The sequence below is a fragment of the Anguilla rostrata genome, chromosome 4, assembly GCF_018555375.3.
Source record: "Anguilla rostrata isolate EN2019 chromosome 4, ASM1855537v3, whole genome shotgun sequence".
Classification (NCBI taxonomy): Eukaryota; Metazoa; Chordata; class Actinopteri; order Anguilliformes; family Anguillidae; genus Anguilla; species Anguilla rostrata.
The window spans coordinates 63,318,574-63,332,786 of NC_057936.1; the positions used below are offsets into that span (position 1 = coordinate 63,318,574).

Below are 14,213 nucleotides of genomic sequence, written 5' to 3' on the forward strand. Positions count from 1 at the left end.
ATGGCATGGGTCTGCTGTCGACCGATGACTTTGGCTTTGGATTATTGCCGCCATTATTCTCAACATGGTGGACGTGGTTTTTCTTTGTCCCTTTCTCAGCAGGAACGGTAGTGTTTCTGAGAACACGAAAAGGAAAACTGGGGTTGCGTGTATGGCCACAGGTCGAAAAAACCCCCCAAAAAAACAGCGGCATAATCAATGTTTTTGTGTACACTTCACCAGTCAGCTCTCTGTCCTCAAGTAATCCCAGATGAGTTCACAAAGAAAGCATTCTGTGTTCACACAACTTTCGGCTAAATGGAGAAGCCTGGGACTAACTGGGTTTTTTTAAAAACTGCCAAGACAAAGACAACCAAAACTTTGCACCCCAGTTTCATTAAAAAAAATTGCTCATGTAATCACGCAAGGTCACCTCCATGTCCTGGGGCCCCTGTTTAAAAAGTAGACAAAAGCAACTCCTCCTCCTCTTCTTATTTGGGCCAGGGGAGTAGAAAGAAAGAGGGAGCCAGTGTGTGTGAGGAGCAAAAGTGTGTGTGTGTGTGTGTGTGTGTGTTTGTGACTCTGTGTGTGTTGGTGTTTATGTGTGTGTATGTGTGTATGCTTGTGTTAATGAGTGTGCGCGTGTGTGTTTGTGTGTGCATGTGTGAATCAGTGAGAATAAGAGAGAGATCACCATTTCCAAAACTAGCACGGAACACAACCTTCCCTGTAAAAGTCTGCCACAAAGCCCATCTCAGAAAGAAACAGTTAAATGCAGCTCTCCCCCGAGCACCCACTCCTGGGGAGGGAAAGACACCAGTGCAGGTCCTCAACTCACCTGACGAGTCATATCCGACAGGTTAAACAAGTTTTTTTTTTTTTTTTTTTAGCGTTCGTCCCATAGTTCTCCATCCATGAATACGCTTACAGGCGTCCTTTCATGCGAGTCTGAGCTACCTGCTAGCGTAGCTCAAACAGGGAAGCATTCTAACGTGACATCGATTGGAGGACTGACTCGGTGTCAGTACGACAGCAGTAACAGCGTTTGGGAGAAACCGCGCTGCTGAAATTCATCATGCAGTAGTATACCCACCCTCAGGCTGTGCTCCAGCGTCGCCCTGGGGTTAAATACTGTAGAAAGAAGAAGAGAGAGAAAGAGAACGGGATTTGAAATGAATGCGTTATGTAGATTTAAACACACCTGCAGTCTGACAGAGGAGGGTACTGCGTGTCGTTAGATTTTTGACTAGCATCAATATGCCAGCTTTTCAGTGTTCATCAGCTGCGGTACTGTGCAGCAGAGGTCACCATAGTAGCTTCAACAATGCCGTATAGCATTTTATTGATTCTAAGTGAGTAGGCGATAAAAGTGGATGATATAAGACGCACTAATTAAAAAGTAAGGTAATATTTCTTAAGCATCTGTTATACAACTTTAGATTAAATAAAAGAACACCTTTGCTAAGACTTGGAAAAAACTTTGCAGTATGAATGTACACACGTACTCAATCACAAAAAAACAAAAAAAAAAACAACAGGATTTTCACCTGGCACGTGCATTCATTCTTTCTGTGACATATAAAACCCAGGAAGCATAGGCCAATTAAATGAAGCCCTGAAAAGGCTCAATTTTCTAACAGTGGTGGAAAATCATTAACAAAAATCACATTTTGATGATAATTACATGCCATGGTGGTACTGTATTGTACAACCTACACTGTGAGCGATTATTTTTATCCTGTAAAAGAAATCCATCTCTCATCTCCAAACATGCCCTCTCTTTTTCAGCTCTGATTTACTGGGTTCGCTAATGAAATCTTTTCCTTGGCACCTAAAGTTTCAGAGAGAGAGAGAGAGAGAGGGAAACGTTAATTGGGCCCCAGTTTTTCTGAGGTTGCGAGACCTACCGCGAACACATTCATGCTAACAAACAACGCTGTGCCTCTGTTTGCGCGGCTGTCTGTTTGTGCGGCAGACGTAAAAAAAAAATAAAACAAAGAAGATTGCTGAGAATGTTAGAGCTGGTAAACAAACACAAGCCAGAAAGCAATCTCGCTGCATTGCCGCGGTGGCGTGGTAAGGATGGACGAGCTCATTTACTCAAACTTTACCGTGTCTCCGTAAAACAAAGTCTTCAGAGGGAATGGAAAGTAGATCATGTACGAAACCCGCTTCAGCTGGGGTGGTAATTTTTTTTGTTTTTTTTAACCGACATCGCGAAGAGCTAATGTGGATTAAAGCAGCGGAAAATGGGTCAGAAGTGACAGCGAAGACGGGTAAAGTTTGTGGGTTCTGTTAATGTGAATTTTAATGACGGATAAAAAAAAAAAGAAGCAAGAGCAAATAATAAAATTTAAAAAAAGAACATCAATCCGCCTTTCAGGATGAAGAAGTCTTGCAGGCAGTGTTGTACAACCATTATCCAGTCACTCTTATCTGGGAAATCTGAAATAGCTGAGGGGGAGAATCAGGAGAGACTCAAATAATGTCCGTTGCAAATCGCTGCCAGGATGGAGAGTCACCATGGCATCTAAAATCTCACAGTCTCCCTGCTGTTTGTCTCCAGTATCAGATTACATCAGTCATAAATCTCACAACCTCCCAAAAGAAAAAAGCAGGACCATGATTCTTTGTAAATTGTTTTAAAAATAACAACAAAAAAGTATTGTTCTACATTAACACCGCACTTCTCAAGGCTGTTGTCAGCTTGAGCCATAATGGCCCCAAATGGACTGCATAACAGCAAAGCAATTTTGAATGTTACAGTATTGGTTTTAAAAATTTTGTACATGAGGCCTGGCTCTGAGGTGTTTGCAAATAAGGTCGCAGGACGCTAGCTCATATTAATACTAGGCAGCTAGCGTGACCATCAGTCAAACCCCCTCAGGTTGTCAGATTGTTAGGTAAGCAACACTGCTGATGAGCCAATCCAGCGCGTTTGGAGCTCCATTGGTGGGCGCCATGGAAACACTTCTGTTGATGCAGTCACTGGAACCGATGATCTGGACGTTGTGGTGCATTCCATTAGGGGGTTTTGGCCATGTAGGAGCACAACTGAGAGGGGGGGAGACCAGGACAAAATCCTTCTCCAGGCTGCCCAGAAGAGGAAGTTGCACGTAATACTAATTGGCCCTTTGGCTGAGCAGGTAACGTAAGCCCTCCATTGTAACAAAGCCAGCTGGCATTAGCTGGGGCTAAAATGTATTTCCTGAAGGAAAACATTTGTCAGCTGACACATTCTGTAAAGTAGAGGCCACCTTTCAGTGCCCACAGGTAAAGATGTGGTGAGTCAGGAGAATTTGTAATTTGTGAAGTATGCACTGTGAAAACATATCTATTAATATGTAGTTTGCCCTGCATTAAGATCTATGTACACATAAGCAGTTATACCAGCTGGGCACTGTACCACCATCTTCAAGGCAACTATATCTTGCATTTTAGTCCTTTAAAGTGTAAAATCACAAATATGTGATTTGAATGTTCTTACCTGAATATTATAATGCTGATGAAACAATAACTGACTTAATAATTTTGAAAAAAAAAAAAAAGAAAACATTCCAAAAGAAGCGACCCTTTACAGATGCAATTGTAATATGCAATTGTAATATGATTGGTACACTATGCTTACAGCTGGAAGGCCAAGATACATTTTTGACAAAATTGAAAGCTAAAGAACTGTAACTGAAACTGTGTTTCAGGTTATTTGGATGGTAGAACATATAATTAAAATTATATGTTAATCGATGATTGTTCAATCAACACAAAAGTTTCTGTGCTGCTTCATTCTATTTTCTGCTCAGAGAGGAAAATAAATTATGAATACCATTTTGTCTAATTAAACCAGCTTTAAAACACACTTTTAATAGCAAAAAACTCATTAATATTATGGAGTTCTGCCTGCATTAAACATCATTTGTTACCCCCAAGCTTAGTAAAGATCAGTGATATTTCTCATTTTGTTCATTAAAAGCCTGTATTAATTCCATGAATTCTGATTTGCATTCATACAATTTATCCTGGAATCATCTCACGTCTCTGTTGAAATTAAAATGAAGACGCTCATCTTCAAAGGCACCCCCAAGACTACAGCATTTACTTTAAAGTTATTTGCTTAAGAAATCTTCATTTGCATTGTAAAACGGTTTGTTTTCAGATAAAACCATCTGTGTTTAACTCTCTCCATAACTACGCTAAATATAATTTAAATATTCTAATATTTCCCGTGGTGGCTTAACTTATCCACACAAATCCGATTATTGTAAAAAGTGAAACGAATGTATCGTGGGTCATTTAATTCACATTTTATCTATTGGTTTATATTAGAAATGTGTGATTATTAAGTTTAGAATCACTGACCGAAACACTGAAATTGCAGGACCCACAGTACGGGTGCCTGCATCTCACATGCATAAATGTCTGTACAAATGACTGACGGGACAACAGGAAACAGTGTCAATCTGCCACGAAAGACGCCCTCTATCGGCCTGCCCGTGTAACTGCAGGGAACATTTGGCTTCCTCGGTCAGGCAGTTCCTAATAGCTTGATCCATCTGGATTAAACCTGTTCTTGAACGCTATAGAGCGTGACATGTTTTTTTAATTTCTGGATGCTAATAGGTTATGGAGGATAAAATCCCAGGAATTCACGACTTATCCCCGAGCATCGCTGGACAGACTTTCACCGGACCCCATCCTACATGTAGAAAGGGACGCAAAGGGGCATGAGGCTAACTCGCTCTGACGGGGAGGGGGGGGGGAGTTCTGGGGGTACTGGAGCTAAATCAGAATTTAACCAGCTGTAATGACCAGGGAAAACCGTTCCGACACCTGGTTCCGTCTCGGAGAAAAAGCGTTTAGTGTTCTTTAGACAGTGAAGTGTCATGGTGGTTCATTAGGCCCGGAGAACAGATTCACAGAGGTCAAGGGGTCGCGACAACCGACGAGAATTGCAAAGGTGCTAACTAAGGAGGTGTCGTGTGTGACTGAATATAACCCAGAGGGCACTCCAGTGCCTCATTCTCATTGGCTATTAGCCTTCCACAAAGTTAACAAGGGTGGTTTATTCTCGTGAAAAAGGTCATTACAAGCCTGGCTTGTATCAAATATATTCTATACAACACTACAACCATACTATACCATACTTAAAAAAGTGCATATGTAGATGGCTTTATAATCTGTGTATAACAAATCTTTATTTATACTATAGTGCTTACCCACACAAAAGTTACAAAGTGCTCTGCAGAGAAAACATTTAAAACTATGAACAAATAAAATCTGTTTATTGGTGCAATACACAAATAAACCAATAAGATAAGCCTAATTATGTAATGTCCTTTGCAATGAGATGTCAAGGACTACTTTGATCAACTGGCATAAACACATATTGGCAAGCAATTTCATAAACATCATATTAGTGTTTTTTTGGTGTATAGTATGCAACTGAATCACCAGCATGAACTGGGGCAGAGACAGATTTTTTTTTAAACGTCCCTGCTGTATTGTAGTTGCTCTGGTGCACACACGTATAAATGCAACAACCAGGCGGTCACACCATGGGGATGGACGATGTTTCTTTAAGATGCGGTGTGCAAGGCCATTTGGTTGCTACCAAAATGCACCCCAGGAAAAAAGTACCTCAGCGAAATGCGTTCAGATTGAGGGTACTCTTAGGCTAACACGATGGAGGCTGTCCAGCTCTTCAAAAGCATCATCTTCTTGTTGCCATGGTCACCAAGGACCACATCCTTGGTTTTGGCAGGGAATGACTGAACAGTTGAATTTGGCTCCGACGTGTGCCTTTTACTGAAGGTATTTACACAGTGAAGCAAGCCAGAGGTAACTCACTGTGATTCCAGAGAGCAAAGCTACCACCTGCCAAAAAAACACTTGCTTTGCCACTCTTCATTAAATATGTGTTGAATTTGAAGCATAGAGACTTGTTTGTCTTGAATGATTAAAAGGCTGACAAAACCCAAAGCAATATATCCTAGGAATCTAGAGGCTGAAAAAAACAAGCTTATTACTCCAAACACATAACTGGACAAAACTGACAGTTTTTTCTTCTTCACATTAGCGAGACAACGCTCACTACCGGCTATTATTAGAATTTCAATTCTTAAATTTGTTCGGCTTGGCCGAGCCAAAGCTACCTTCATTATTAATCTGCGCACGGTAAGGCTTCCCACATTTGTATAAAGACAGCACCCCGCACGGAGTTGCGTAATCTCTGGGCCAAACCATTGAGTTCCCTCTGCAGGCAGGACTTGAAAGAGGTCCCTGGGTTGATTCTGATTGAAAGGAATGAAGGAAACCTGGCTCGCCCAATATGTTTTGATTGTGAAGGGAGGCTAATGCCCCCTCACAAGAGAGACTTTGGCCCCTTGTAATTACCCCCGAGAGGAAAAACAGACCTCCGACTGTCAGGTCTGGTAATTGTGATGCGTGCACATTTCCTGTGTGCTTCAAAGGATCCTGGGAATTGCGAGTTGTTTTGCTCAGAAAGATGACCTCCGTTGGCCCTTAGTGTCCCAATTCCCCCCCACATCCCCTCCCCACTCTTGGTCACCTGCCCCCACCTGTATGCTCCTAAACCTCTCAGGCCTGCTTCTGGAAGTTCACCTGGCATATTCACCTGACCCTTCACAGTGCAGACAAGCAGTCCCACCCCCCCCCCCCTCCACCAACAACAACCGAGAAGGGGGTTTGGGACTCTCTCCAATGTTCCAAGCGCCCCACAAGCCCCAAATTCTTTTATCCAACCGGAGTTTGGCCACATTGCTTGCCAGGGATGTACAACCTCCCCCCCCCCCCCCCCCAGCCCCTGTCTGGGCTGGCCCCTCTCCCGCATGAGTTGGCCCCACTGTCCCTGCCAGACCTGGACCGCTTCTTTGCCAAAACCGCCCCCCCTTGCCGGGCCTGGTCTGGTGCCCCGTTGCTGCTGGAGCCAGAGACTCGGGAGAAAAAACAGAGGAAGCTTTTGGGGCAACTGCCACAGACCGGCTCCTGCAGCCCCCGGCTCCTGAGAACCGCACAAGCAGGCAGGGAGGCTAAAAAAAGTGCCAGTTCAATCGTTAATCCCATTTACTGAAACTGAAAACCTGTCAGCTGAAATCAATATTAAGTAAATAAAAGATGTAAATACCAGGGGGTAAATATAGTAGAAATGAACAAATGGGAAATGTGGGTGCCCATGTCGGTTAAAGGGTGCCCCTCCCCTCTCTCTCTCTCTCTCCCTCTCCCTCTCTCTCTCTCTCTCTCTCTCTCTGTGAGTTAGGCGGACACAGGGTGACAGGCTAACAAGCACGGCAGCGCTTGATCCAAATCGCACTGGACAACGCAACCTTTGAACGCTCATGTGAACGCGATAGAGAAAATCGCATCATCTCAGCAATGGGAAAACCGATGGGCACATTATGACAGGTGGTGGCGGGGGGGGGGGGGGGTTGGGGGACGGGGAAGGGGGGGTTAAACTGCGTCTGTAATGACCTCAATCACCCTCCTCCGGTGCCCCCCACCCCCACCTTTCCCCAACCCGTTATCAGTTATAATCTCGCAGATTTCTTACGCCACCTCATAAGCTCGCACAGGTCACCTGTAGTCATAGAGCACGGCCCCGCCCCTGCTGGCTTATTTCAGTTTCTGTACAAAAACACAAAAGCTTCATTTCAAATGCAGAGGTTATTCGTCGCATGTAAAATGGTCAGATTTGTTGATGTCATGATCATAATGATTTAGGAAAAAATGCAATTTCAGTGAACGAGAATGAGGACTGGGAGGAAAACTTAGTCCTTGACACCTGACTACCCTCCTTTGATCTGTAGGACCGAAGGATGACAGGACAGAGGATTTATGTACGTATTTTTGGGAGAACATGGATCCATGCCTGAGCAAAGCAGGCTTTTAGGGAACAGGTCTTTATAACGCCACAGAGAGCTATAATAATTCATTGCGAAAGTGGGCTCTGCAAAAAAAAAAAATTATACACGAGGTTCTATCGTAACCATAAAAATTCATGTCTCTGCTATTGTATCAGAATCCAATTAAGTGGATCATTTTGTAAATGCTTTGCAAGTATCTGGAATGCAGTCAATATTTTTATCCACGCTTATATTAATGTGGGCTATATAATCTACAACACAGTTACTGCATTGCCGAAACTTTGAGGCGATATTTCATATTTCTTTACCTGAAAGGTTTGGACAGGGCATCAAATCATGTTCTCATTTATTCATATTTTACAGCCCATTTATGAGTCAGACATTTATGAGTTGCCCGAGTCCTTCTCCGACGTCGTCGTCACTAAACAAGAATTACTGCAGACAGAACACTGTGATTTGGCAGCGAGTGAAATGCATTATTGGTAGAATCCAATAAACTCGGCAACCAATGGACATGCAGGACTGAGCCCCATTATTTCCAGATGAGTGGATTCTTCTTGCAAAGATTTTACACAGAGTCAACACTTTTGACACAAAAAAAGTCCAATACTAGGCTGTATTTTAACTGCTTTTATGTGAGATAAAAAAATAATGAGGAAGAGAGATGGAAATACGGTGAATGAACGAGAGAGAAAAAAATGAAGGAGAGTGAAAGAGAGAGAAAGAGAGAGAGAGGATGGATGGATGCAAGCAGAGGGCAGCAGTGTGGCACACTGTGATAAGGAACTTGGCTTGTAACCGAGTGGTCATGGGTTTGATTCCTGGGTAGGACACTGCCGTTGTACCCTTGAGCAAAGTACTTAACCGGCATTGCTTCAGTATATATCCAGATGCATAAATGGATGCAATGTAAATGCTATGCAAAAAGTTGTGTAAGTCGCCTGGATAGGTGTCCAATGCTAATATGAGAAGTAAAATGAAGAAATCTGTTGTACCAGCGCTCCGTAAGAAAATCGTGACGCGCTGCTCCAAAATGCGCTCGTCGCTGTAAGAAGTGAGGGCTCTGCATTCTGAGCCATGGCACTGACAGATCTCCTTTGCCCAGAAACAAGTTCACCCCTCCGATGTGGGTCAGAGGTCACGGCTGGAATTACACTCCGGCATTCAGGGGGGGGTCTGTGAGGTCACAGAAACAGGGGGGGCTGGAGATTGTGATTGCGGACCGGGGGGGGGGGGGTCAGATCTTTTTTAGGGGGGCAGAGCTCCCCATGACCCCCCATTATTCATAGCATAGTGGTAAGTTCTCTCTTAACAATTATGGCACTCTAATGTAAGTCAAGCTCGCTCAGGCAATCTCCACGGTTTTGGTACGATCCACCATAGGGGTGTCCGAAATAGTAGCGCAATCTTCAGACTTCAGACAGCACTTGGAAAACATATTTTGCTATTTGCTATCAAAAATCGACTGGGCTCACGTAAAGGTTCTAGAACCCTCCTAACCTTTGGTTTTCGCTTCCTTTGAAGGGTCCCCCCTGGACCCCCTTTGTAGCATTGCTTAGGATGCAAATTCCAAAGTGCTACAAACTGAACACTACAGACCGATTCCGCAAGAGAAATTAAAACTGGAAACGTTAAAGACGTTTTAATGATCTTCCCATGTCCTTAATTAAACGTAACTCCGGTTAATTAATTTAGCACGCGTATTTTTTGCCATTCATATGCATGTGGTGGAAAGTGAACAAAAGAAATCACTTTAGCGTGCAGTACACGCATAATTCAGCTCTAATTCTCATTATATTCAAATGGGAATTTTTAACCGACTCTTATCCTAATTGGGTAAATCCTACCGCTGAGATGACAAATTGCTAATTTTATAGTGTAAATAGCTTTGGTTACATTCATAGTTTTGCTGTGCTCTGAAAGGAAGAGTTGTTCAATCATTCTGAAATCCTGGTGAGGCGCGTTTCATTTCTCAAGATGCCAAACGTCTCTGTCGGGTGAAAATAGCGCATGCAGTGTGAACCCTTAGCATGTAGCATGAAGCGCCTCGAGGCCAGTGCGTTATATTCACACTTCGACAGAGTCAAAAACGCATTCGCTCTTCAGTCACAGCATGGCTATGTGAGAAACCGCTCAGATACACAAAAAAAAAACACGTCAGGGTCAGCGATCGTAAGAGACCAGAACTAGACAGACATCGAGGTTACCGACCGTACAAAACCCCTCCAGCACACAAAACAGCGTAAGTATCTGATTGGAGAAGGAAACACGTGCGATCATACATACATAATGAGCACATAATGCTGATCCAGTCGGATGCACTGTCTCTTTATCACACCTGCTGACTCCCTGTCAGCACAGGCGACAGTCCGTTTTATTTTTGGGGGTCTGATAAGAGGCAGACTTCTGTGAACTGCCCTGCAGCTCTATATCGTGTGCACCAAACCTGGGCTTTTGCTAACACATTCACAAATATAGTCTTCAAGCAGGAATAGACCCAGACTTTTATAGATGGACAGTTTATAGAGCACGGGATGTCATTTTATTGCCATTTTCTCTAAATTTGCCATTTTTGACGTTATTTTCTGAACTAGCATTACTGATTAGCCTACAGTTTATTGAAGAAACAATAAATGAATGTCATTTCCCCCTCAGATGTTACGCCTGTATTATATATTTAAATCTGAAGTGCACAAGACCTGTGACAGAAGCACCAGCATAGACTTTCTAAATCTCCTGGACACTGGAGCATGTTTACCGGCGAAAAACCGGTACACAACTAAGACAAACTGTGATATATGCGCTCCGATATATACAGAGACATTGCTCCGTGTATTGATCCGTCTTCATTTACGTCTCACTGGTGTTTGCACATGAGGATATAGTGAACTGAAGGGAGCACAGGAACTCTCAAAACCCCAGTCCCTCTGGGACACTTGCACTGTGCTATTCAGCTTTCCGTGTGTAACCACATTGCTGATCTCACTGCTCCCAGTGAGAGGGTAACAGCAGGCCCTCTGGAGATTTCACCCTAGTGCCTGACCCAAAAGCCTCCGCCCCCCCCCCCCTCACCCCTCTGTAGAGGAGGTGCTGGCGCACTGCCCCCCCCCCCCCCCCCCGTCCCCTCTCTGCTCCTCCGTAGAAGGGATGAGATGCAAACAGCAGGCGATTTTTCAATCCGCTGTCTCCCACTGACTTCCTCTCCAGAGTATAGGTGAAATAAACAGCCCCCCCCCCCCACACACAGACATTCTCTCTCTCTCTCTCTCACACACACTCACATACACACCATCTCTCTTTCTCCCTCACACACACACACACACACACACACACATAATGGGCAGCCACTACACCCCACAGTAGGTCTGGATCTCCATAAAATAAAAATAAAAAATAAAAGCACCACACGTGTGTGGTGTGCTATGCTATGGGAGGGTCAGGGAGGCTCTTCTGCACATTCTGACATCCGCACGTCCTGTCTGAAGGAAATGAAGACTATCAAATTACGTAAAAAAGAAAAAAAATAAACGTATCAAACTCCACACTACATGCAAACTGCAGCTTTGACACCAAACTTCTGAAACTGAATTTCAGGATGTTATTAACGGCCATGTTATCAGCCTACTGTAACGCCCTTTGCATTCATCGGTTTGCATTTGACCATGCTGGTAGGAAGTGGTATGAGCAGGTCGCAGCCTTCACCTTATATAAATCACACGCTCAATACAAAAGTTTCAAACAGGATCCAATCAGCACCTGCCAACCAATAGCCATTTTTGATACAGGATAGGATTGCCAGAAGAGACCCACGTCAACCCCCCTACACAAAAAGGCCTGGGCTGGGATTCGAACCCGGCACCTTCGTGCCGCGAGGCAACAGCGCTACCCGCTGCAACCGGGGCGCCACCTAGAGTACGACAAGTGAAACGCGCTTCGAACGACGCTCTCAGACAGCGCTCTGCCGCAGATGGCCGGGCCTCTCTGTGCACAGCGCTGGCGTGAGCTGGGCTCCCGCAGGCCGGTTCCCTGGTGTGCTCGTAAAGGGGACCACCGCCAGAGACTGACAAGATAAGGCACACAATTAAGAGGCCGCTGTGCTGTACATACCAATCGATCCAATTAATCTACTGCTGCCCTCTGAAATGCAAGCTGAGCAGAACCTCGGCCTAGCGGAAACGGCCCAGCTTCAGAGGGCAGGATGCTACTGGAGGGTTTCAGATGAATAAAACACACACACACGCACATGCACACGGGCACACACACACACGCACACTAACACACTAACACACACATACACGCACGCACGCACACACACACACTAACACACACATACACGCACGCACACACACTAACACACACATACACGCACGCATGCACGCACACACACTAACACACACATACACGCACGCACACACACTAACACACACATACACGCACGCATGCACGCACACACACACACGAACACATGTACACACAAACACACACACACCCAAATACACACACACACAAAAACACAGACATAAACACGCACACACGCACGCACGTATGCACACATGCACGCTCACATACAGACACACACACAAAAACACAACCATACACAGACACACACACTCACACACAGGAAAAACTAGTGCAGTCCTGCAGGCTACTGAAGTGTGTCTTTCTTTGGAGTGAGCAGTCTCTCATTACCCACCCCCCCCCCCCATTGCCGGGATGGGCTGTCAAGCCTCCCACAGCTCTCCAGCTGAAGACACAGTCCCTCTCTTCCTCTCTCACTCTCCCTCTTTCCCTCCTCCCCTCCCCTTTTCTCTCTCTCTCTCTCAATCTCACTCCCTGAGAGGAAAAGTGGGTGTAAATTCGCCACCGCAGAAAATAGTGTGCTTTAAAACAAAACAAAAACAAAACAAAAATAAAGGAAAAACAAAGGAAAAACTAAGTCTTAAGACCGAAGATGCTGCTTTTCCAGCTGTGCGACAGCCTCGGTTGTTTTTAAGTTTCAAAGGAGCCCCAAAATGGCCAATCAGGATGTAACTGAGCTCGCTTCATTTGATGCTGTGATGGAGTGGCATTTATGTCAGTAACCACCCGCTAACATGTGTGATATTAAGAAGATAGTCTGGCCCTAAATATATATATATGAATATATTTAAACCACATTTTATATGATCAGCATATTCGATTTCCACGTAGTGCACACTTTGCCCCGCCACCGACACCCTCTGAGGCATATTTGGAATCGGACAGGGGGGCATGCTGGCGGTCAAATGTGTTTGAGGTGCAAATTTAAAACACTGACACGGCCGACATGAGAGAAATGTTCCGCAGAGCCAAGGTGGGCATCCCACAGGACCCCCCCCCCCCACTGAGATTAAAGTGCTGCTATTCTACTGCTGATCCCACAGGCACAGCTTGCAGATATCAATGTTCTAGTACTGGAGAGGGATATCAATGTTCTAGTACTGGAGAGGGATATCAATGTTCTTGTACTGCAGTGGGATATCAGTGTTCTAGTACTGGAGAGGGATATCAATGTTCTTGTACTGCAGTGGGATATCAATGTTCTAGTACTGGAGAGGGATATCAATGTTCTTGTACTGGGGAGTGATATAAATGTTCTTGTACTGCAGTGGGATATCAATGTTCTAGTACTGGAGAGGGATATCAATGTTCTTGTACTGGGGAGGGATATCAATATATTTGCACTGGAAAAGGATATCAGTGTTCTTGTACTGCAGAGAGCTATCAATGTTCTTGTACTGGGGAGTGATATCAGTGTTTTTGTACTGCAGAGGGATATCAATATATTTGCACTGGAAAGGGATATCACTGTTCTTGTACTCCAGAAGGATATCAGTGTATTCGCACTGGAAAGGCATATCAATGTATTTGAACTGAGGAGGTCAGCGGCATTGGTATTGCATGCGCAGTCACACAAACCTGCACAATTTTTTGGAGCTGATATTTCGCAGATCCTCTGAACATGATGGAATTCGGACACAATCTAATATTTCATAAAACTAAAACTTTGTAATCCAGTTTACACTCTTCCCCTGAGTACACACCACAGCCAGCAAGCGTAACCCCAACGGTTAAAAATCACACTGAAACACAGCTGAGATTATCACAAAGAAAACAGCGCTTTGAAACCATGGATACAAAGCACAGGAACTGACAGGATTGTTTTTCGATGCGTTAAACAAATTAAAAATCGTTGTCATGGTGGCAGAAATGTTGGATACCTTGGTATCTGTGTAAGAAGTCTCTTCTGTTTTGGAGGGGACAGGAAAGTCTTTCATTAGAAAGCCTTGAAATGCCTTCAGGAAGAAAAAAAAACTCTCCACAATTACATAAGAACGT

At 44.3% G+C, this 14,213-nt stretch overlaps 1 protein-coding gene across 3 annotated transcripts in view; it reads right to left on the reverse strand.

Annotated features, from left to right (window-relative positions):
- The window catches only part of LOC135253940 (carbohydrate sulfotransferase 9-like), a 69,038-nt gene that overhangs the window by 1,653 nt on the left and 53,172 nt on the right, over nt 1-14,213 (reverse strand). For 2 of the 3 annotated variants that reach the window (XM_064333808.1, XM_064333807.1), the window contains exon 3: nt 1,073-1,110. The exons of the other annotated variant lie outside the window; for it this stretch is intronic. In XM_064333808.1, coding sequence (XP_064189878.1) covers nt 1,073-1,110 — 38 coding nt within the window. The remainder of the gene's footprint in view (nt 1-1,072; nt 1,111-14,213) is intronic. 3 annotated transcript variants of the gene reach the window in all.